Genomic DNA, 24,602 nt, shown 5'->3' with positions numbered 1-24,602 from the left:
AATGCACAGTTTCCTTTGCACTTACATTCCTTGCCAAATAGTCTTAATATATTTGAATTTAATTTAGCTCAAATTAATTACGTTGTATTTAATTTATTTTTATTTTATTTTAGTTTTTAAAGATATTTTTTAAAATTTATTTTTGAGAGAGAGAGGGAGACAGCATGAGCAGGGGAGGGTCAGAGAGAGAGAGGGAGACACAGAATCCGAAGCAGGCCCCAGCCTCTGAGCTGTCAGCACAGAGCTCGACTCGGGGCTCGAACCCGTGAACCTGTGAGATCATGACCTGAGCTGAAGCTGGACGCTTAACCAACTGAGTTACCCAGGCACCCCTTGTTGTGTTTAATTTAAAATATAGTTGGTCTTTCTCTGTCATGGTTATAATCATTAATAAACTAAATACAATTCACTAAAAACTTTATTATATGAATTAGAAAGCTATTTTGAGAAAATTGGAGATTCACATGGAGTGTAAGAAATAATATAGGGACACTCTATACCTTTCACCCAGTTTCTCCCAGTGGTGATGTCTTTCATAACTATAGTACAATAACCCAAGCAGGAACTTGATATTGATGGAATCTACCTCTTTCATTCAGTCATCACTGGTTTTATATGTATGTATTTGGGTATGTGTGTGTGAGAGGGGATGTTTTTCACAGTTTTATCACACGTAAGCGGATACGTGAGACCCACCACTGTGGTTAAAACACAGAACAGTTTCAACACCGAATCCCTTCTCTAGCCACAACCTCTTCCCTCTCCTCCCTTGTCCCGCCCTCCCCTAAGACCTAGCAACCGTTGATCTGTTCTTTATAATCATTAGATGATTTAAAAAATTAACTTTCCTTTTTTTAAGTAGCAGTTCGACTCTACAAATACCTAGTAAATTTGTGTGGCTAAAATGAAAGAGGAAGGATGAATGACACGTGTGGGAAATGACAGTTCTATGTGGTCACACTCCTAGTGCTGCCATCTTCACTGATTTTCAGGCACATCACAGATAGAAACATTATATTCTTTTTCATGTTTATTTATTTACTTAGAAAGAGAGAGAGACAGCATGAGAGAGTGGGGGAGGGGCAGAAAGAGAGGGAGAGAGAATCCCAAGTAGGCTCCTTGCTGTCAGCCCAGAGCCAGATCTGGTGCTCATTCCACAAACTGTGAGCTCATGACCTGAGCCATGACACTAACTGACTGAGCGCCCAGGTGTCCCTAGATACATCATATTCTTTAAGTGTTTTTAGTTTGCTTCCTTCATGAACAGATCATGGGACGTTTTACAGCTTATTGCCTAGTGTGCAAAATGCATTGGACCATAGATTCAGTTCTGAGTTAGAGGTCAGTTTGTGAAAGAATTAAAAATCTTGAAGGGCGCCTGGGTGACTCAGTTGATAAAGCCTCTGACTCTTGATCTTGGCTCAGGTCATGATCTCATGGTGTGAGATCCAGCCCTGCATTGGACTCTGTGCTGACAGTGTGGAGACTGCTTGGGATCCTCACTCTCTCTCTCTCTCTCTCTCTCTCTCTTTCTCTCTCTCTCTCTGCCCCGCCCCTGCTTATACTCAGTCTCACACTCCCTCTCTCTAAATAAATAAACAAAAATCTTGAGAAATATGGACCCTTATGTTGTGGTGTGGGGTGTGTGTGCGTACATGTGTGTGAGAGTGTTTATGCTGTGTATTTTATCCATATAACTTGTTTTACTTTGAATTTAAAAAGGACAAATGGGGAAACAATTTCATAGTTGGTGTTTTAATTAAAGGTGGTTGGTTCAGTAATATTTTCCCTAAAGCTATCGTTTTATTGTAACAGATTCCTTTTCTGTTTGAACCCAATATTACAGACAATAAATTCAAAATAATTAAAAACATGTTTCATTCTCCAACTCACTTCACAATATAAAAACTTTGCCTACTCTCAAAAGAAACACACTCTTGGGAGTGAAATCAGTATTTAAGAAGGTAAAATAAAATATTAACAGGTCTATATGAACACTTTTGAGGCCTGTGTGAAAACATGGAGTAGAAAGTTAATATAACTGATTTATTATTTGGCCCATCAATACAATACTATATGACAAATCCTGAATTCCAAGCAAAATTTTTTATTATAGACCAGTTCACCTTTCTTTTGGACTATGGAAAGTAGAATGTCTAAAGGAATTCATTCTCTTTAAACATTCTTTCAATCCTTTCCAAATTAGAGTCAAATTTGGTATATTAATAGTACAATAGCTTCCTAAGAAGGCATTAAATACATTAAGGAAACTTCATTTTATAAAGGAGATATTTTTGCAAAATTATAAAATCATCATATTTTAACATGTCTTATTTACCTTTGTTTTTTACAACCTCTTGTGACAAATCTTCATTTATCAAAATGAGGCAATATTTTAAAATATTGTATTGTCATGCTAAGTGAAATAAGTCAGGCAGAGAAGGACCGATACCATATGTTTTTACTCATAAGTGTAACAGGAGAATCTTAACAGAGGACCATGGGGAGGGGAAGGGGGAAAAATAGTTAAGGAGAGGGAGGGAGGCAAACCATGAGAGACTCCTGAATACTGAAAACAAACTGAGGGCTGATGGGAGAGGGGGAAAGGGGAAGGGGCCTGATGGTCATGGAGGAGGGCACTTGTGGGGAAGAGCACTGGGTGTTATATGGAAACCAACCTGACAATAAACTACGAAAGAAAAAAAATATTGTGTTTTTTCAAGTTAGGTGGAATCTTTTTTAAAATATTAGCTTATTGAGATAATTGTAGATTCATATGCAGTTGTAAGAAATAATACAGAGAGAACCCTGTACCCTCTACTCCGTTTCTCCCAGTGGTAATGTTATGCCCAGGATTTCCATATTGTCCCCAAAAACCAGAGACCGCCAGGGAGACTGAGTCACGCATGCAAAAGTAAAGGGCTTTATTATTACGGGCTTATAAGCTCGGGCTCACAGACCTCACCAGTGCAGTGGATCCATGTGGAGAGCCCCGAACAAAGGCAGGATAGGGCTTTTATAAGTTTGGGAAGGGGGAGTTACAGGAAATTGTGACACAGGCACAATGACCCAATCACTGTTGCCTATCATTATTGGCAGTAACTTTCTTTAGGCCTGCCCTTAGAAAATATTAAGGGTGTTAGCTGGTCTTTCCTGATTAGGTGTTACAAGGGTGGCCCCTCCTGCCTTGGGCAATGTGTGCCCATTTATTGTCTAATAATTCTGAGAAACCTGACACCTAAACCTCCAAGGTCAGAAGGGAAACTTGAAGCCTGTCATGGAGTCAGTTTGATTCAGACCTGCGTCCTTACAGTAACATCTTACAAAATTATAGTAAGTAACATCACAGGCAGCATATTGACGTTGATCCAGTGAACATACAGATATATTCCTTCTGAAAAGGATCCTTTGTTGCCATTTCTATAGCCTCCCTCACATCTCCTCCCTGTCCTAGCCCTGGGGCAACCACTAATCCTTTCTCCATTTCCATAATTTACTTTGCATCCTCTCTCTTTCACCTACTGGAAGTTTGTCAATTGTATCATCTTTTCAAAGACCTAGCTCTTTGTTTTATTGACATTCTCTACTGTGTGTTTTTTAATTTTAATTTTATTGGTTTCTGTTTTTATCTTTCTTATGGCTTTCTTTCTACTTGTTGTGTTGTTAATTTGCCCTCCTTTTTCCAGATTCTTGAGGGGAACATTGTGTTATTGATATGAGACTTCTTCCGCAGTGTAGGTATTCCGTGCTGTGAATTTCTCTCAGTGTTGCTTTAGCATTTGGATATTTTGTGTTTTCATTTTCATTTGGTTCAGTGTATTGTTTCGATTTCCCCCAAGCCTTCCTTTTTGACCCATGGATTATTTAGAAGTGTGTTGTTTAGTTTCCAAGTATTTGGAGATTTTCCTGTTATTTGCTGTTTTTGATTTCTCGTTTGATCCCATTGTGGTCTGAGAACATACTCTGTATGATTTCAGTTCTTCTAAACTTGTTGAGATCTGTTTTATGGCAGGGGATGTGGTCTGCCTTGATATACATTCTGAGAACACTTGGAAACATTGTGTATTCTGCCTTGTCAGTGAAGTGTTTTAGAAAGGTCTACTAGATCCTCTTGGTTGATGGCATTGTTGAGATCTTTTATCTCTTTGTTGCTTTACTATCTAGTTGTTCTATCAATAGAGAAAGGAGTATTGAAGTTTTCAAGGATAATTGTGGATTTGTTTATTTCTTCTTTCAATTCTATCAATTTTTGCTTCATATATTTTTTGGTGCGTGCACTGTTAAGATAGCTGTGTTTTCTTGGTAGAAGAACACTTTTGTCCTCATACAATGTCCCTCTGGGTCTCTGGCAAGTTTGTTTGCTCTGAAGTCTACTTTATTTACTTATTATTATTTTTTTAAATTTATTTTTGAGAGACAGAGGCAGTGTGAGCGGGGGAGGGTCAGGGAGAGAGGGAGACACAGAATCCAAAGCAGGCTCCAGGCCCTGAGCTGTCAGCACAGAGCCCGATGCGGGGCTTGAACCCATGAACCGTGAGATCATGACCTGAGCCGAAGCCAGACGCTTAACCAACTGAACCACCCAGGTGCCCCTGAAGTCTACTTTGTCTGGTATTAAAACAGTTGGGGAAATGAGGGTGTCAGTAGAAGTTCAGGTTCCCCAGCCAGTTGCTGTTGGCACCCAAGGTGGGGAGCTCCTTATTACTGATGAGTGGGGATGTGAGTGGCATGACCCATGTGGTCTTCACTGATACCACAGTGGGGTTGCCTCATTGCAGACTGACTGACCAGCTACTTGGTCTTTCCTGAAGCACCCCAGAGTGGGGATGGAGGGATACCTTGTTATGCCAGCAGGGGGTGAAAGTCCCCGCTCCCCAGTGACACCACAGGAGCGAGGGGGCTTGTTACAGAGCTGTGTGGGTGAATGTCCTGGCTGTCTACTTTGCTCTGAGACTACTCTGGAGAGAGTGTAGGGTCACCTCCTTACATCCCGCCTAGGGGAAAGGCTAGGTGCTCCACTTGGCCTTTGAAGTGTCAGGATAGAAACTGCAGGTTTTTTCTTGTGATGTTTGGCTTAGGTTGGGTATTATTGTGTAAGAATTTTCTGCCTAGTCAGGCTCTCCCTTTCCTTTTTTGGTACAGAGAGCATGGTTTTCTGGAGGCCTTTTTTTTTTTTTTTTTTTTTGGTCAGTGTCTCTTGGTGTTTCAAAGTCACCAGCTTCTCACCTCCAAGTCCCAAATACATAAGGCAAAAAGAAAACCCAGAGACTTCACCCCTGTGTTGTTCTTTGGGATCTGAGGTGTTTAGCTGGTCTTCTTTCTGCTCTTTGCATTTCAGAATTATCTTATGTTCATTTTATATATATAATGTCCAGGGTTTTTAGTTGTACTTACTGAAAGAAATAGAGAAAAGTATATCTACTCCATCATGCCAGAAGTGGACTTTCCAGAATGCTTCTTTTCAAAAGCATCTAGTTTATGGGTTCATGTTTACTTAAAGACGGATAAAATGTGAATATTGAAATAATGAAGATTTGCATATTCTGACTACAACCAGTCAGTATCTGTAATAACAACTTTTAAGTACTTCCAGTAAAATACAATGTTTTATTTCAAATTGTAAATGATCGCTTGCCCAGGAAAAATTACTAACATCTTGTTTTACTAAATGTGCCATTTTGTTTTGGATGCAGTTGTTGCTTTCGGAGTAATAGACATTGAACATGAAAACTCCTCTTTTGTTTTAAATACACTATGATTTTACTGTGTCTCTAAGGTGAAGAACACTTGTGTCTATAACTAAGGAGGAAGAGAAAGTGATATAAAAGATGTTAAATATTTCCTTATCCTCAGTTGGAATGACTAATGGGCAATTTAAAAGATCATGAATTAGCACATTCAAATCAAAATTGTTCCTGGTTAAATTGGCCACATGTGTAGAGCGAAATATCTATAGAAGCTATAGTTTATATGATGCTTATGTTCCTGAAAAGATTATCCCAATAAAAAGGCTAAATCTGTATGAAAGAAAACAAAAATTATATTTGTTCAAATAAAAATGTACAAGGGGTGATTTACAATGTTCATGTTTGATAACTGAAGTCAAATTTCTCTGAATCAAATTTGTAGTTCTGAATGTTGGTTACAACTTACCCAGAGTTTTCTAGGATTGAAGTAAAAGAAAATGATTGGATTGGACAAAACCAAACAACCCAGCGAGAGAATAAAGCAAACCAAAATGTGAATGATGTCTGGCTATTTCTGGGGAATGAATGGGAAGAAGTTAATTTTCCTACTGTGTTCACTTAGATGACTCATTGGCTTTCATTTCATTCTCCCTTTTGGATAACTGAGATTTTATGGCTCATTTTTAGTGTAGCTACTTTAAACTCAGGATCTGCATTGTGTTTGCTTGATTACTAAATTATGATATGTATTCTAATCCAAAAAAATAGTTTTTGTTTATTCTCTCATTTCATAAATACATTAAAATAAATGTGAGAATAGAACTATGAATATTATCCAGAAATCTCTAAAACCATATACCAGATGATCCATTGAGCAACTCTTTGTATTGTAAATATGTTAGGAAATAATAAACTCATAGTTTTCAGAAGTAAGATTTTTTTTTGATGCTGACACTAGTTCTTATGATAGATATTTTTTCTGTATTCTCCATTTCAAGTTAACCTGCCAGTCTGTCATTTCGTGTTATTTAAAATCATAATTATCAGTAATCTCTAAGTGTTTTTATGACGAATAATGCAAACATCTTTCTATTTCTAATGTTGTCCATAATGTCTTATGGCAAAACATAAAAAGATTTGTTTTTCTTATTTCCTTAAGGAATGATTTTAGAGAATAGGTATTTACAACCAAAAATTAAAGATTTGGGGTTTGCAAAGGATTATAAAATTGGGAATTTGTCACTTAGATAAATTGATAGGGTTTTTTAAAATGTCATTTGATTTCAGATGAATGGATAAAGAAGATGTATATATATAGTAGTTTTCCATTGTGTATATATATAATATTCTGTTGTGTATGTGTGTATACACACACACACACACACACACAAAATGGAATACTACTCAGAGATGAAAAAGAATGAAATCTTGCCATTGACAACAATATGAATGGAACTAGAGTGTATTATGCTAAGCGAAATAAGTCAGTCAGACAAAGACAAATAATCATATGATTTCACTCATATGTGGAATTTGAGAAACAAAACAGATGAACATAGGGGAAGGGAAGGAAAAATAAGATAAAGACAGAGAGGGAGGCAAACCATAAGAGACTCTTAAAATTTTTTTTTTTCTTTTCTGTTTTTTAATTTTGAGAGACAGAGAGACAGCACAAGCAGGGGAGGGTCAGAGAGAGAGGGAGACACAGAATCTGAAACAGGATCCGGGTTTTGAGCTAGCTGTCAGCACAGAGCCTAATGCAGGGCTTGAACCCATGAACCATGAGATCATGACCTGAGCTGAAGCCAGACATCTAACCAACTGAGCCACCCAGATGCCCAGGTGCCCCCATAAGAGACTTTTAAAGACAGAGAACAAGCTGAGGGTTGCTGGAGGGGAGAAAGGTGGGGAGGTGGGCCAAATGGGTGACGGGCATTAAGGAGGCCACTTGCTGGGATGAGCACCAGGTGTCATATGTAAGTCATGAATCACTTTCAGGTTCTACTCAGAAAGCCAATACAACACTGTGCTGGGAGCCGCACCAGCCTTGCTGGATGACACGGTCACAGTGAGGAAATGGTAGACGTAGCATGGCTCCTGCCACAGCTGGCATCTCTCCTGTTAATGATTGCTCATGTAAAATTAAGCCTGTTGCTATTGATTAGGCCTCTCAATGTTCCAAATCAGACCCATATTCCCCAGAAACCTTATGGGAAGAAGCATATTCCCACTTCTGTGAAGAGGAAGTTAAACAAAGCACTGCAGATGTTTGTCAAAAGGCTCTTCTATTGAGCTTCAAGAACTTAAGACAGGAAAATGAAGGGGGTTAAAAGACAATGTTTACCCTGGCCCGAAGAGAAAGCCTAACTTAGGAAATAGAAACAAACAAGAGCCAGGCACAAGTTACTGCACATACATATGCTAATTTGGTGCCCACTGTGAGAATAGGTAAGAGTAATTACAACTTAAACTCCTATGCAAAGGCCGGCTGGTCTGTGGCGCTATGGCGCTAACACCTTCAACATCAAAGAACAAGGTTGACAAAAGGTTTCCTTACTAACCATCACAAATGTATTCTTCCTCTTGTGAGCCAAATAGAATGCCTCCTAGCCCTGTCTATGACTGAATTTTAGCATCATTGTTATAAAATGTGTTTGCTATCTGCTTCTCACTGAAAACATCCTGCTATCTTCTTAGTTGTAAGATTTACTACCGGTTCAAACAAATGTGTATGTTATCTGCTTTTCACTGAGAATATCCTGTTATTCTATGATGTGTATGTTACCTCACTGTAATTAGAATAGTTCTGAAGAAATGCCTCTGTAAAACTTGTTTCTGCGCCCTTTTCAAAGCATCTTTATCACTGAGAATTATTTGTAAAAACTCCACCTTTTGATGTCATAAGTCTATAAATAAAGGCCCCAAACCTGAAGATACAGGAGACAGGAGATAGGATAAGATGATGTCAGGCTGGACCAATTAAGAAACTGCGTGAGTGTCTTTTCATTGTTCTCGTCCTCCGCTACCCCTTCAGGGAGCCCTGGACCAGCCGGAGCTGGCCTTTAGCAACACTGCATGTTGATTAACTTGGATTTAAATAAATAAATAAATAAATAAATAAATAAATAAGAATTTCTAAGGCCCTACAAGAAAACAAAAATACAAAGTTCTGAATCCTATTATTGTTAATAAATTTACAAAAACCACAATATTCAGTATTCTGGAAAATAGATGGCCACCTGCAGAAAATTGTGGAAAAGATTTATTTATAATTTTTTTTGCTATCTCCCTTTAAAAGGTACCGATTAATTCCTCTTCCCCTGAATGAGACTTGATGGCTTGCTATTTAGCTAATGAAATATGATGGGCATGACCATGAGTGACATCTGAGATGAGATCATAAAAGGCACGGATTTCTCTCTGGGATCACTCACCTGTGGGGAGCCAATTGTCATGTTGTAAAGACACTTAGGCACCCGTAGAGAGCCGTGGGAGGAGGTGATGGCTCCTCTCATCAGTCGTTGTGGAGCTTAGGCCCTCTGCCAATAGCTGTGTGAGTAGACCACCTTGGAAGTGTATCCTCTAGTCCCAGTCGAGTCTAGGTGACCACATCTGTAGCTGAAGTCTTGGCTGAAATCTCATAAGAGACTGAATCCAGAACCACCTAGCAAAGCTTCTCCGAAGCTGGGAGATCATTAATGTTTGTTGTAAGCCACAGAGTTTTGGGCCAATTTGTTACAAGCTAGAGATGACAAACACAGATTTTTTTTTGCTCCTTATATCCTGTTCTGCTGGAATCATTCTTGGTACCAAATGAATTGTATTGTGTTAGAGGGAGTGTTACTTGGTTATCGAGTTTTCTGGAAGTTAATTGTGGTTTAAAGAGATATGTTTAGGTGCCAAGATGACAGATTTCAGTGGCTTTGTAATGTGTCAGCTGTGCTGTATTAAACTGCATTTCCCGGAATCCCCATTCCCTTTATGTTTCTGGTTAGGGTGACACACAAGACGTTTTCATGAGTGCTGGAGGGCAGAAGTGAGGCAGCCATTTTGTGTTTTACACTCAGAGGTCAAGGCAAGTGCTTTCGTGTCTCACACACATTGTTGCTTCTCTATTGGCTTTTCTCACTGGGGAGCGATAGCAGCCAATCCTGCAGCAGCTTCATCTTTTCCTGGGTCCTTCCTGAACCTCTCTGATTCCTGGACTAAGTTTCCATGACTAAGAATGCCAGTTTCTGCGGGATACCTGCAACATGAAGGCTGGAGGCCCCGAGAATTCCCATGCATTCTAGTGTGTCCGCACGGTTTCTAGCTCATGCTCATGGTTCCGGGTTGTTTCTACTCTCCCTCTCTTTACACTCATCTTCTCTTTTTGATTGCCTGACCTGCAGATTTCTAGCTCCAGTGTCAGACCCAAAAACCAAAACCAAAACCAAAAACAACAATAAAACCTTCTGGAGACTGTTCAACCACCTCCCATAGCCATTTAGTCAAATCCTTGTAGCAAGTACTTTTTGCATCTCTATAATCTATCTTAATCTCTTATAGTTCTGCTTCTCTGATTGAAACTTGACTAATAGAATGATCTTCACCATTATCTTGTACCTTCAAGTATGGTGGTTCTCAAACCCATTAAAGTTAGTGCAAGAAGCACAAGAGGGTTCCTGGGAAACATGAGGATTACCAGTCTACCGCCTCCAGAAATAAATCCTGGCTCACTGAGTCTGATATGCAGCATAAAATTCTACATTTTATATATGCATCAGATTCAGGTAGTCCAAGCACGGGTGGTCTGAACAAACAGTTATGAGTATTTGATCATATTTAAAATATATTTCATTGAAATAAGGTTTTCCAATAGTAGAATTTCCTCTCCATTACTGGTGGTGTTAAATAAAGCCAAATCTAGGTGACCTCACCCAATAAAAATTTTTTATTCACTTGTTGTATGTTAGAAGCATGTTTCAAGATGGAGATGAGTATCAATGTATCTGGTGAAAGATATCTCATAGAAAGTTTGACTCATAAAAGACTATTTCAGATAGCTGGATATCACAACTTTAGTATTCAATTGTATTAGAAGATAAATGACGAAAGGTTATATCATGGCTTAAAAATAATGCAATGGGAATATTTTTCTGTATTTTGTTCGTTTCCACAGCTGGATTCTGGTGGCACCGTGACCATGGAGGAGCAGATTGTCCTTGTTCTGAAAGCTAAAGTACAGTGTGAGCTCAACATCACAGCTCAGCCCCAGGGAGGAGGTAAAGGTGGTGATAACTTTGTGTCTCCTTGTGACCCTACCCTGGTCCTCACAAAGACTTTAAATTCCCCTCTTCAGTTGGTAGTAGGGAGTTCCTCATCAGTCATTGCGTGTTTCTATGTGCAAGGGCGTGGTAGCAGAATCGTGCCTTTTCATCTCCTTCACTACAAGCTCTTCCCTCCCAGTGGACAGAATGACTTGCCTGGTTTCTGAACTTCAGAATAGCCTCTGAGCACGTACACATCAGTTTCTTTCCCAGACGTCTCTTTGGGATTCGTCTGCCTGCAGAGGGCATGCATGCTGGTTTGCCCTTAACCAGGTAGTAAGCTTGGAGGGACAGCCTCTGTTCCGGTGGGCCTTGCTTGCAGTTTTAGGTAGTATATATAAGTATCAGGAGAACAAACAAGCAGGCCCTCTTGTGTGTACCCAGGCCCTGTACTCAAAATGTTTTTCTTCTTAATGAAATGATTATTTAATTTCCATCTGCCTGACTCTCTATGCAATTTCTCAATTAGTTCCAAATTCAAGTGTGACACTACAAAACAGAACTATAACACTACAGATGAGCTTGTGGTGGCATTGATGCTGCTCTACCGTTGCAGCTGTGCAGGAACTGTGGCTTGTGGTGGACTTTGTGCCCTGGTGGTCACTCATCGTTCTCATGGGGCCATTGAGAAAGCTATTTATTGGAATCTTTGGAGGAGTGGGAAAATTACAATGTTTTATATGGGAAAATGCCTTGCCTTAATAGCTGAATATATTTAAGGATTTTTTTTAAAAAGGGAGGTGCTATTTACTGAATTTCCCTGAATTCCCAACATTCTGAATGCAGCGGATAACATCTTTAAAGCTATGCCCTATCGTGAAATATCTGGTTTGATCTACTTCGTTCTAGTCTCCAAATATTTAAGAAAGTTGAAAGTATATCAGTAACTTCTCCTACTTGAATAATATCCGCAATTTAAAATACTTTAATTGCTTCCAAATTGTATGCTATTGTCATATAATTGTGACAAAAATAATTTTTTATGTTTTTATTTTATTTTTGAGAGAGAGACAGAGTGTGACCAGGGGAGGGATGGAGAAGGAGGGAGACACAGAGCCTGGCATGGGGCTCGAACTCACGGACTGTGAGATCATGACCTGAGCTGAAGTTGGTCGCTTAACTGACTGAGTGACCCAGGTGCCCTGTATTGTCATATAATTTTGTTAATAAAGTCATATGGTTTTATCCTAATTATATATTGTGATTTTTGTTCAAGCTGAAATATGTCTTGCAAGATTTCTTTATGTTAGAACTTGCTTGCAGCAAATGCTCTGGTTTTGTTTGTCTGAAAAAATGTTTATTTTGGTCTCAGTCTTCAAAGATACACTTTTTCTGGACATACGACCCTTGATTGAGAACTGTTCACTTTTGGCACCTGAGTACTATTTCATTTCCCCCCTAGCTTCCACTGTTATTGGTGACAAATCAGTTTTTGGTCTTTGTTGATGGTTACTTTTTTCTCTCTGGCTGCTTTTAAGAACTTCTATTTGATTTTGATGTTCTATAGTTTTATTCTGCATCTATGTATGGATTCATTTGATTTCTGGAGGCTGAGGATCTGTGTCTTTATTCAGTGGTGGGAATGTTTTGCTATTTTGTGTTTGAGACCTTGCTGTCCCCTAGTCTCCTATTCTGTCCATCTAGAACTTTAATGAGACAAATGTAGCACCTTCTTATGCTACTCTTCGTGTCATGTCTGATATATTTTCCTTTTCTTTGTTTCTCTACTGCTATTTTGGTAATTTCTTCAAATATATTTTCCAGTACGCTCTTTGTTCAATTTTGTATGATGGCTGTTAAACCATCTACTAAGTTAATTTTGATAATCCATTTTTCATATTCTAGAATCTTCATATTTAATTTTGATAGTCTTTTTTTATCTTCAATAACTTTTCAACTTTTTTTCTTAAACATATTTTATATTCTGCATTTGATAATTCTGATATCCGTAGACTTTGCTTGCCAATGCATATTACCATACATGGTGGCTTTATTTTTGGTGTGTCTACTGATTTATGATAAAGAACTTGTGGAGTCCTCATTTAAAGCACGTTTTTCCAGAAACAATTTCTGTCTGCTTCTGTGAGGTGCCTATTGACCTACCTACGTCTATTTTAAACTAAATTAAGACCACACACGAGTGTGAGCTTGTGGTTAGACATTTTCAGAGAACAATGTTTTTCCATAGTTTTCTATCCTTTTTAAAATTTTAAATAGTTTTCTATTCTAACTCTAAATGGAGCCAGGAGTGAAACAAGCCAATCTCTTTCTGAAGGATAGCTTTGTTTCTTGTTCTCTCACTAAGGGAGGCATTTTTGGGAGATCCTGACCTTATACAGGGGTTCAATTTCTTGACTGCATGAGGCTTCAGGCTCATCTTTTGTTACCTGAGCACAATCGTAATCCAGGCTCTCAGCCAGCAAGTCAGTAGAGGTCTCCAGGGTGAAGCCCCCAATGCAGTGCCTGCTGAGCCTATGGAATAATTTCTGGCCTCAGCTTTATTCCACTCATTTCTAGCTAGTAAAACTGTGTTTTAAGAAAGCATGTTTTTGTATTAATCCAGTCTTTGTAGGTGCCTTGTACTAGGAAGGAGCTCTCTGACACTAAAAGTGTCAGAAAAGAGATTCACTCATGCCAACTGTGAAGAACACTGATTCTGATCTCAAACATGAGGGCTGCTAACAAGGAGCGACATCACCGTGAAAGGATTTGTAAAGATTATTATCTATGAAGGCTAAATGAGCTAATATCTATGTAGTCTCATGAAATTTTGAGCTGAAAGATAGACGCTAGTCCCACATTGTCATCTTCACTGTCCTCTTAACAGTTTGACAAATATATTATGGGCTCACGGTGTATTGCTTTGGTAGTAAGCACTGGAAAGAGTGCTTCTGGATAGATTCTGTCCTTGCCCAGTGATGACGTCCGGGCCCCGTGAGATGATGACCTAGCAAGGGAGGTAGACATCTTGCAGGATGGTGTGTGAGGTTAACAACAGAAGCATCCCAACTGCAGACCAGTGAAAAAGTATCATAATTGATTGGGAATGGATTGGAGGAGGCTTCCTGGAGGAACCATCATCTCATGTTAAGAGTAAAGGAGTAGGAATTAGATGTGTAGAGGAGGATAGTAAAAAGATATTCCTGGCACAGGGAATAGGGTGGGGCCACGGCAAGAAAGTAGGAATTAGTCACATATCATGTGAGTGACACATAAAAAGAATAAATGATCTGGATATAAACTTATGTAACATCTAAAATTTCTGAAGGTGTGAATCATGTGAAACATGTGGTTGACTAAGTATCAAAGGAGAAAAGACAGTTTCTTTGAGACCTTTGCCCATACAAATAGGATAGAATTAAATCTGGTCAAACATGGATTTCCCTTTTGGTGAAAAACTATGTGTAATTATATGTGACTTGACTCAAAATTTCTTCAGTTTGTCTGTAAAAAACTAGAATGACATTTTGAATTCACTGGCTAATTTAAGAAATTTCCATTTTTAAATTTTTTAAAAGTTGAGATGCATATCAAAATATTTAGAAGTGAGGTATTAATGCTGTCTGCAATTGACTTTAAAAAACCCACAGTGAAAAAGAAATTCAATGAAATGAATATGGTAAAATATTAACAAGTGTCAATTCTAGGTAGTGTGTATATATGTAATAGTCTCTGTTTTATTTATGAAAAAATTTTGTAATAGAAAATAAACATTTTCCTCATATCTAGGAAAGAAAAGTAAAAGTAAAATGTAAATAACTAGTTATGAAATGATTCTAGTATTTAAAAACAACCCTCCAAATATAAATGGTCCTGGTTTGACTCCACAAATGTGTGGTTATATTGTGTTGTGGAAAACTGTAGAACTGAAAAGAGACAGAGTGGGATTTTCCAAGTTGTAGATCGTTCTGTGTAGATATCACGGTTTGAGGAGCTCCACTAATAAGTAGTTTGTCCTACACAAAAGATTACAAGGAATGTAATTAATGGTGTTAATTTGTAAAGAGAGATTGGTGAGTCATCAGACAATTATTTTGTTTCTTGCTAACTAATGAAAGTATTTACTCACATGAAACGAGAAATGATGATCAAAGAGTAGATGTTAATTAAGATCTCTGTATTATCTCTGTGAGGTCATGGCCTCCCCAATCCTGTCAACCTTTGTGAATATTTATTATTCTCTTTGTCAAAGGGCCACCAGAGAGATGAACACAATCTACAGAAATGTTATTTGAGGGGAATGTTGGTTTTCTGAATTTTGGGGGGTATGTGTGTGTGTGTCGGGTGGTATCTTATAAAAAACTAGAAAAGTGTCCCCTGTAGGGCATGAGGAAAATGTCAGTAGATTTGTCTCCATAGCAGTTTAAAAACTACATAATTATAGAATAAACTGGTCATTGGATTTTAAACTTATATTAAGACCCTATTCCATAATATGACTAACTCTTGCCAGAAAATATCAAATAAAATTGCAGCATTGTCTATAGAGACAACTAATTACCAGAACACAAGAATGCACACGAATGTTTTCCAGGTCCAATTTATGTAGACTGCACAATAGATATCTGGTAAAGGATCAGAGAGTCCAGATAAATAAGCATTCATGACTCATTAAAGGCAAAGTGAGTGAATGGGAAGCCATGTGGAATGCTATCAAAATATAGAAGAATGCATAGAGTAAAGTTGATGAAAGAGATTGAGTCATTGCACTCTGTTTAAACAAGAAAGAAAAACAAAATGCAGGTAATGGTGGAAAGAAGCCAGGGAGGCTGTGTACCAGAAGCAGGAGCCAGTGTGAGCAAATGAGGTCGTTTCCAAGAAAATGTTCCCTTCTATAGAAATAGTGTGGGTGAGGGAAGACATTTTCTTTTTCTTCTTGCTTCGGCAATCCCCAAAGCAAATCCAGTTATTAGTTTCCATGTGCTATGGAGGACACTAAGAAGTTAATTTCAGGTTTATGCTGGATTCTTTTCTGTACAGATCAGTGTTGGCATTGACTATTCAAAACTCAACAAACAATTTGACATCATGAACTTTAGCTAGAACAAAATTCCTCAGCTACAGTTAGTGTAATTGGTAACTAAAAAATTGAGAGGGTTATAATGGATAGTCCCTGTGGTAGCAGAATAAGGGTTCCCAAAGATGTCCAGACCCTAATATCTGGTGTTATGCCTGCGTGTGCTGTTACATGACACAGGGGCATGGCAGGTGGGATTATGGTTATGGGCCTTAAAAATAGGGAGATTATCTTGGATTATCTGGATGTGCTTAGTGTAATCTCATGGCTTCTTCAAAGTGGCAGAGGAAGGTGGGCACATCAGTAAGGGAAAAGGAGAGTGGAGGAGACACATGAAATGTGAGTTTGACCTGCCTCCTAACTGAAGATGGAGAAGGGGGTCACGACCAAGGAATGCACTTGGCTTCTAGAACTTGATAGCCAGCAAGGAAAGGGGGAATTCAGTCCTAGGTGAACTCACTGGATTTCTGACTTAAAGAAAAAGTGAGGTAATAAATTTGGGTTATTTGAAGCCATTACGTTTGTGGTAATTTATTTTGGTAGCCATAGGAAAGTGAATACAGCACTCATTGAAGGTAATCCTTGAAACAGAGGGAAGTTCCCACACGGCTAATGGAGAGGAGTCCTGAAGAAGACAGTGTTGGCACTGACTGACTTTGTCAAGTGCTGGTCAGGTGCTGAGTGGCTAATGCATGGAACAAAGACAGAATTCCCCACCTTCAGGTTCCCTGTGGTTTCAGAAACCAGTAATAAAATGACACTTAATATTGGAAAGCAATGACAGTTCAGGTAAAAATATAGCAGGATAGGGGATAAGGAGTGTGTTGAATGTAATTCTAAATGGGGAGTGTTTACTCAGAAGTGACCATGTGAGTAAAAGTGTGGGACGGAGGGGATAAGTGTTGAGGCCACGGGGGAATTGAACGAGAAGGAGGCCAAGAGCATGTTAGCTGAGATAAACACATAGTGGGATCTTGCCGGGGCTTTCAAACAGTGTAAAGACTTGGCTCTTCCTGCGAGTGAGATGGGAAGCCTTTGGGAAGATTTTGGCCTATTGTGTGAAAAAGTGAAGGGAGATAAAGAATGACATCTGGAAGCCAGATTTACGTTTCAGTGAAAAATGTCTTCAATTTATGTGTAAAAAACAAAAATGGCACTTTGAATTCACTAGCTAATTCAAGAAATTTCCATTTTAAAGTTCTTTTAAATTTGAGAGATGCAGATTAAAATATTAGGAGTGAGTTGTTGTGCTGTGTGCAATTTACTTTAAAATACTAAAGAAAAAATAAATTAGATGAAATAAATATAGTAAACTATTAGCAAGTGTCAATTCTAGGGGATGTATATAGGTAGTATTCTCTGCTTTATTTATGAAAAAAATTTTGTAATAGAAAGAAAATAAACATATTCCTTGTGTCTATGAAAGAAAGGAAATGGAAATGCAACTGCCTAGTTATAAAATCAAGTCGTTAAAAACAAAACTCCAAATGTTATAGGTCCCAGTTTGACTTTATTAATGTGTATTTATTTTGTGTTGTGGGTAATTATAGAACTGTAAAGAGAAAGTTGGAGTCTCCAAATTTCATTTTGTTCTATGTTTCTAGGTTTATTTATTTATTTTAGGAGGGCAGAGAAAGAGGGATAGAGAGAATCCCAAGCAGGCTCCTGGCTGTTATCTTAGAGACGGACATAGGTCTTGATCTCACGAACGGTGAGATCATGACCTGAACTAAAATTAAGAGTTGGACGCTTAATTGTCTGAGTCACCCAGGAGCACCAGAAGTTTCCAAGTTTTAAAATGGGAGGACCATGGCTTGACCAGCATAGACCGTGGGTGTGGCAATGGAGGTTGTGAGAAGTGATTGCGTTCTGGATGCATTTTGTCCATTCAATCCCCGCCCCCCACCTCCCCCCCATATCTTTATACTTGGTTCTTGAGGAGAGTAGATTTTGTGAGAATTTTGTTTCAGATGAGTGTTGGACATAAGCACATTTCTAGAATTATTGATAAAAATACAAAAAAAAAAAGGATCACTGGCAAAAAGGCAAACCCAAATCTTGGAGCTTGTCTGTGAAGCTCAATCTGTTTCATATATCATTTTTTAACATCAATTTTTTAAAATCTAGAGTAAGACAATGTAGCTACAACTATCCTATAATTTTACTACAGAGGTTTTTCACAATGAATTCCAATGTTTCTCATATATTAATTGCTGTAACTGATATATTCTGGAATCACTAAAATATTTTAATTTATGCAAATCAAGTATTCTTATTAATGGACCTTTAAGGAGGCTGGGTGGATAAACTTGCGGACATTTGCATCATATCCGTGCCATTCTAGTTTGCATAACTACTCATTTGTTTTACATGTTGCTGCAGGTATTTTCAGTGCATTTAGCGTCTGGTTCCAATTGCATTTTTCTTTATTTGCTTTTTAATTTTTTCCTTTATTAGAGGGAAACTGTTTCCCAGAATGGGATGGACTCATTTGTTGGCCCAGAGGAACAGTGGGGAAACTATTGGCTGTCCCATGCCCTCCTTATATTTACGACTTCAATCATAAAGGTACTGAATTTTTCTGCAGTGATTAATTTGGAAGAGAAACTACTTTCTCCACCCCAATGGATGCCAAGGGAACTGAGCAATCTCAATGTTTTTCTTCATGTCTTTACAGGAGTTGCTTTCCGACACTGTAACCCCAATGGAACGTGGGATTTTATGTACAGTTTAAATAAAACGTGGGCTAATTATTCAGAATGCCTTCGCTTTCTGCAGCCAGATATCAGCATAGGAAAGGTAATGATATTGGGGCGCCTAGGTGGCTCCGTCGGTTAAGCGGCTGACTCTTGATTCTGGCTCCGGTCATGATCTCACGGTTTGTGAGTTCGACCCCTGTGTCCGGCTCCACACTGTCAGTGTGCTTGGGATCCTCTCTCGCTCTTACCCTCTCTGCTCCTCCTCACCCTACCAAAATAAATAAACTTAAAAAGAAAAGGAAAAGGTAATGATATTTTTGTATTTGCAACCCCCTAAGGGAAAACAGAATATTTTTATGCAGTTCTTGATTGTCAACTATTATATGTAAAAACCTTTTTATTCTGGGACAGAAAGATTATAAAAGATAAAAGCAGGGTTGGAATCTTTTTAGCTATCTGGTTAAGGAAAGGTGTGGGACCTGAAACATTCTGTATTTTCTTTAGGTTAGAGTTTTCTGGCTGAGACACAGGCATATATACTAATAAATATGAGTCGGTGTGTATTATGCTATAGTACATTATGTTTATATTATATTGTACTATGCTATATTACATTATATTTACATGAAAATTGAGGTCGGTAGTCAGCAACAGGATTCATGATTTTTGAATGCATGGCTCCATCGCATTTCACTCTATATTCCTGAAGGAGATTTGTATTTTAAAGATATATTTGTCATTTCATAAGATTAACCAGTAGATGACTTCATTAGTATATGAAAGATCAGAGTTGTAGCATTAAGGAGCAGCAAGGGGCATCCTATAGGTCTTCCAGACGACACCGTAATTTTGCACGTGAGTCAACTCCGAAGCAGAGATTTTGGGTGTTAGTGTGACTCAGCTCGCTGATGACAGGATCTAGAGTGGAATCCTGATCTCAAAATTCCTCACCAGTGCGGCTTGCAGTATAGCAATCATAGGTAAACTTTGGAAACTTCTAGATAATCACTTTTAAGTGATACATAGGCTTTAATAGTCATGCTTAAATTTCTATCACTCAGCCCGCATCAGTAAAATTCTTGCTGTATATATGTGTATATATATGTGTGTGTGTATGTGCATATATATATACACACATATATATAAAGAAGGAGCAAATATGGCAAGTGGATGTATAAATGATTTCTAGGGGACCTGAGAACAGTCTACAATACACACACTGCCAGCATTAGACATTTTTCGTTATGCTTGATTTTTTTTTTGTTTTTAGTTGGGGGTGGGGGACGGGAGCAGGGAGAGCAGGAAGAGAAGCGGTGAGTTGAAGACGTCTTTGATTTCACACTAACAGGAATTCCTTTCTTCGCCTTCTTCTTTTCTGGCCCGAAGTGCTACCACCTTAATGAACTCCTTAGGGAGTTGTTGAAAGCCCTTCAGCTTTATATTTCATTGTTGACAAGCTTCTTGCATAAAATTAGTCAATGTGAGGAGATGGTGTATTCCCACTATGGAGCTAAAACTAACAATGAATTAATATAAAATGCTTCACAATAATTCTAATTTCATTGACAGAAGTAAACAGTATTTACTGTGATGAATTTATTTGTGCATTAAATGATGATGCAAGTCTTCCACAGCTTTTAAACGGCCATTCAGTTAAATCATGGTTTTATTTACACTAAACTCTAATCTTAGAACCACTCTTGGTGATTACTATATATTCCAACAGTCAAAGTAACCGAGGATGGTAATACACCCGCCTATGTACTAGTTCATGTGAAGAGATCTAAACATTAACTGACGGGCGACTGGGTGGCTCAGTCAGTTAAGCATCCAACTCTTGATTTTGGCTCAGGGCATGACCTCATCGTTTGTGAGTTCGAGCTCTGCGTTGGGCTCTACACTGCCAGTGGGGAGCCTGCTTGGAATTCTGTCTCCCTCTCTCTCTTCTCTCCCTGCTTGCTCTCTCTCTTTCAAAATAAATAAAACATAAACTTAAAAAAAAGTCAAAAATTTGATGAATTTTGTTACCATAATTTTATTTCCTTAATTAAAAATATGAAGAGTGTTTTATATTGTTTACAACCCTTAAGCAATAATTTGAGAAAACTTAAGAAAAATAAATATCCCCTGCTAAGAAAACTGGATATCTCCTCGAGTTTTGATATACTCTAGGGGAAAGTGATATTACTTATTTATGAGTTATTAATCCTTAATGGTTAGAAGGAGAGCTTTTGTATAAGGAACAAGAAGTAAAAAACAAAAGAGTGTGCATTGGGAATAAATATCTTTATTGGGAGAAATAAGAGGAAGATATTTTACACATCTATTATTTTGTTCCTTAAATAATTTCCTTACTGTTAGCTTAACAAAATGAGACACTTACTATTAGTAAAAAGATGAGAAGAAACTCATCTGATAGGCCATAAGATTATTAAATTTTTGAGAGTATTTAAAATAGTATATTCTAAAAATTGCCATATAATACATCTCATCTCTAAAGGCTAAATGAACTTCTGGAAAGCAGTTTGGCAATATATATGAAAAAAACCCTTCAATGTGGTCATAACCTTTAATCTTACAATGTTACTTCTAAGATTCAAGTATAAAAAGATTTAGGCTGGGGGGAGTTGAATGGACAAAATGTTTTTTGAACCACTAATGACTAGAGTGAATATTCTGAAGAATGTAAGTTTTCAGAAGCACCTTCCAGAGAAGGTTAACTAAGCTTATATAAATGTTTTTTGTAAAGGGTTTGTGGCCTTAGGAAGTTCCTTTGTTATATGGTTAACAGAAAAAAAAAATCTGGTAATAAAGTTGGATGTATATTAAGAATTTGATGTTCAAAACAATAGAAAATGCTTCATAGAGATAGAATGGAAAGAAATACACAAGATAAAATGCTTCCTTTTGGTTGGCAAAAATTCAGGAGATTTCCCCCCTCTCTTTGGTATTTTACACATTATCCAAATATTTTCTATATAAAGTTTTAGTATTTTATTAACTGATAATACAATGTAGTAAACATTTTTAAAACAGACCAAGAGGCAAAATCTTTTGCTTCCAGTTAGGACGTAGGAAGTTGTGACAATAGGAATAGATTGAGTAAGACGCAAAATTGGTAATTTGTAATAACTCACCATGGGCTGAGGATGCCAAGAACTCTAGATGATCCTAATCCTAGAAGCTGGCGAGCCCTTCCTGTAAGAGAGGAGACCTGTGGCTGCTGTTAATCCCTGGGTTTGTAGCAGAAGAGGAACAACCATCCCATCGGAGGGGACAGAAAGAAAAGAGCCAGGCTTTTGAACCAACTTTTAACAGACAGGAGTTGGGATGAGGGCTTAGATTTCCAAGAAGTAAGCCCCATTCACAGTGAGCTGTCACCCACCAACCAGTTGTTTCCCTCGGGGCTTCGCTGAGTGTGTGGAGGCCGTGTGCCAAGACTGGGGGTAGTAGCACAGATGGGCTAGAGAAAGCCCTCTGGAGGTGCAGAGGGCTCTCAGAATGAGAGGCAGCAGCTAGCCAAGGCATGGGACAGAACAGGGGAGCTGGGAGACATGCCTTGAGGCCCGTGGGGCCTTCACTAGATGCATGTTGTACAGCCCATTTGCCAGGGAAGGGCAGGAGAGCAAAGCAAGATCCCTAGCGACTCAAGAAGCTGATGGATGGTTCAAATACCAGCATGAGTCCTAAGGCTTGGAAAATGTCAGGTGGGCTAAAATCCATCTAGTGGCCCCTAGAGGCTGCTGGTGCTAAGATCTCCAGGTCTGCTGACGGAGTCCTGCTTTTGCTCTCAAAACCTAACACCAGGATAAAAGGAATCACAAAAAACATAAAAAAAAATAACAAACAAAACTACAACAGAGTTCAGCTCAGCTTAACTGCAGAGTAACCAGCCTCCCCGCCTCAGAAGCCTGACAGAGGAAGAGGCCTGCCCTTTTCAGGCTGTTACCGTCATGTACTTTAGTCCCTACTGTTCTTTAACTTAGGGGCCTGGAGTGTGATACAAAATTATAAGGCAGGGATTCAAAATCTGTAGTAAGAATAACAGCAGGAAAAAAGACCCCCAGATGATCCAGATGTTGGAATTTGTGGATGAGTACTTAGTAAAACTATTACAAATATGTTAGATGATTTAGTGACAAAGGTTCATAAAACAGATGGGAAAGTCAGAGAAATAAAAACTTAAAATATAACAAAATGGAAATTCTAAAATTGAAATATTCAGTTCAAAAATGAATTCATTTGATAAGCTCAACAGCATACTAGATACAGTATTGTTAAAGGATCAATCCCCTTAGGGCTCTTGGGGGGCTCAATAGGTTAAGGGTCAGGCTCTTGATTTCGACTCAGGTCATGATCTCATGGGTTCATAATGTTGAGCTTGGTGTCCAGCTCTGTGTTGACAGTGTGGAGCCTGCTAGGGATTCTCTCTCTCCCTCTCTCTTTCTGGTCCTCTTCTGCTTGCACTCTCTTTCTCTCTCTCTCTCTCAAAATAAATAAACTTAAGAAAAAAAGAAAATCTTAAGAGCAGAAAAAGAAAAAGGGCACATTATATCCAAGGGAACAGCAATAAGAAAAATGCCTGCTTTTAGTCAGAAACAGTGAGGCCAGAATACAGTGGGATGGCATCTTTACAGTGATCATATGCATTAAGATGAAGGTAAAAAAATGATACATTTTAGACAAAAAAATATGAGAGAATCTTTGTCATACCATCAGTATGGGAAATACTTAAGAAAGTTCTCTTTCCAGATGGGAGCATAAGACTAGTAGGAAGGAAGGGGAAGTACCAGAATGGGTATATAGGAGGATAAGAATGACAGAGAAGGGGCGCTTGGGTGGCTCTGCCCCTCCCCCACTTGTATGTTATCTCTCTCAGAAAGAAATATTTAAATATTATCTCAGAAATAAATATTTAAAAAAAATTTTTAAATGACAGACCACAACAGTAAACAAAACTATATTCTTATCCTTATTTATTGCTATTTTATATCTAATCTTTATATCTATATCAATAGTTTAATTCATTTAAAAGTCTATTGACTACTTAAAGCAAACGAAATAGTCTCTTAATTAGGGTTTATAAGTTATGTAGACAAAATATAAAAGGGATATATTCTGGGAAGCAAAACTGAGTATATTATTGTAAACTTCTTAGTTGGTGAAATAGTTCAATACTATGTAATGTAGGCTCTCTGCTAAGTTCAGGATGCATAACTGCTAAAAAACAACACCAGTGCAATATTAAGAAATACTTGATTGGACCCCCCCCAATGGAAGGTAAGGAAGTAGATACAGAGGAACAAAGAAAAGATCCATAAAGGACATCCATAATGCAAAACTCAATGTGTTATTATTAAACCCAACCACAGCAATGATTGTATTCAACGTAAAGAAGTAAACAGCCACTTAAAAAGCAGAATGGGTAATAAAAGTAGGACCTAATTATGTAAAGTCTTCAAGAAATGTACTCTAAATAGAAAGATACAAATGAATGTGAAGATAATAGATTTATTGATATCAAAAGGGTGGATAAATTATATGCAGTGCATACCCTAAGCATAAAACAGGTGGTGTGACTAGGTAGACTTTAAGACAGAATAATGCCAACATGGAGGGACATATCAGAATGATAAAACAATCCATTTACCAGGAGGAAATAATAGTCCTAAATATGCATGCAGCTAGGGGCTTCATAAAGCAAAAATTGTCAAAGCTAAAGGGAGACATGATCAAATCCCATCAGATTGGAATTTATAAAAATACCATTCTCTCAGTAATTGGTAAAACAATTAAGTAAAAACTTTCATAGCATATCTTTCAAACAATTTGATTAAAATGACATTTATAGAATACAATAGCCAAACACTACAAAATTCACATTCTTTTA

General features: G+C 38.0%; 1 protein-coding gene across 2 annotated transcripts in view; it reads left to right on the top strand.

The window, feature by feature from the left end:
* PTH2R (parathyroid hormone 2 receptor) overlaps nucleotides 1-24,602 on the top strand; it is an 83,565-nt gene that overhangs the window by 17,060 nt on the left and 41,903 nt on the right. For both annotated transcript variants that reach the window (XM_029932932.1, XM_029932931.1), the window contains exons 2-4: nucleotides 10,849-10,951; nucleotides 18,471-18,581; nucleotides 18,691-18,812. In XM_029932932.1, coding sequence (XP_029788792.1) covers nucleotides 10,849-10,951; nucleotides 18,471-18,581; nucleotides 18,691-18,812 — 336 coding nt within the window. The remainder of the gene's footprint in view (nucleotides 1-10,848; nucleotides 10,952-18,470; nucleotides 18,582-18,690; nucleotides 18,813-24,602) is intronic.

Source organism: Suricata suricatta, chromosome 3 (assembly GCF_006229205.1).
Source record: "Suricata suricatta isolate VVHF042 chromosome 3, meerkat_22Aug2017_6uvM2_HiC, whole genome shotgun sequence".
In the NCBI taxonomy this organism is placed as follows: domain Eukaryota; kingdom Metazoa; phylum Chordata; class Mammalia; order Carnivora; family Herpestidae; genus Suricata; species Suricata suricatta.
This window is presented reverse-complemented; position numbering and strand designations above follow the sequence as displayed.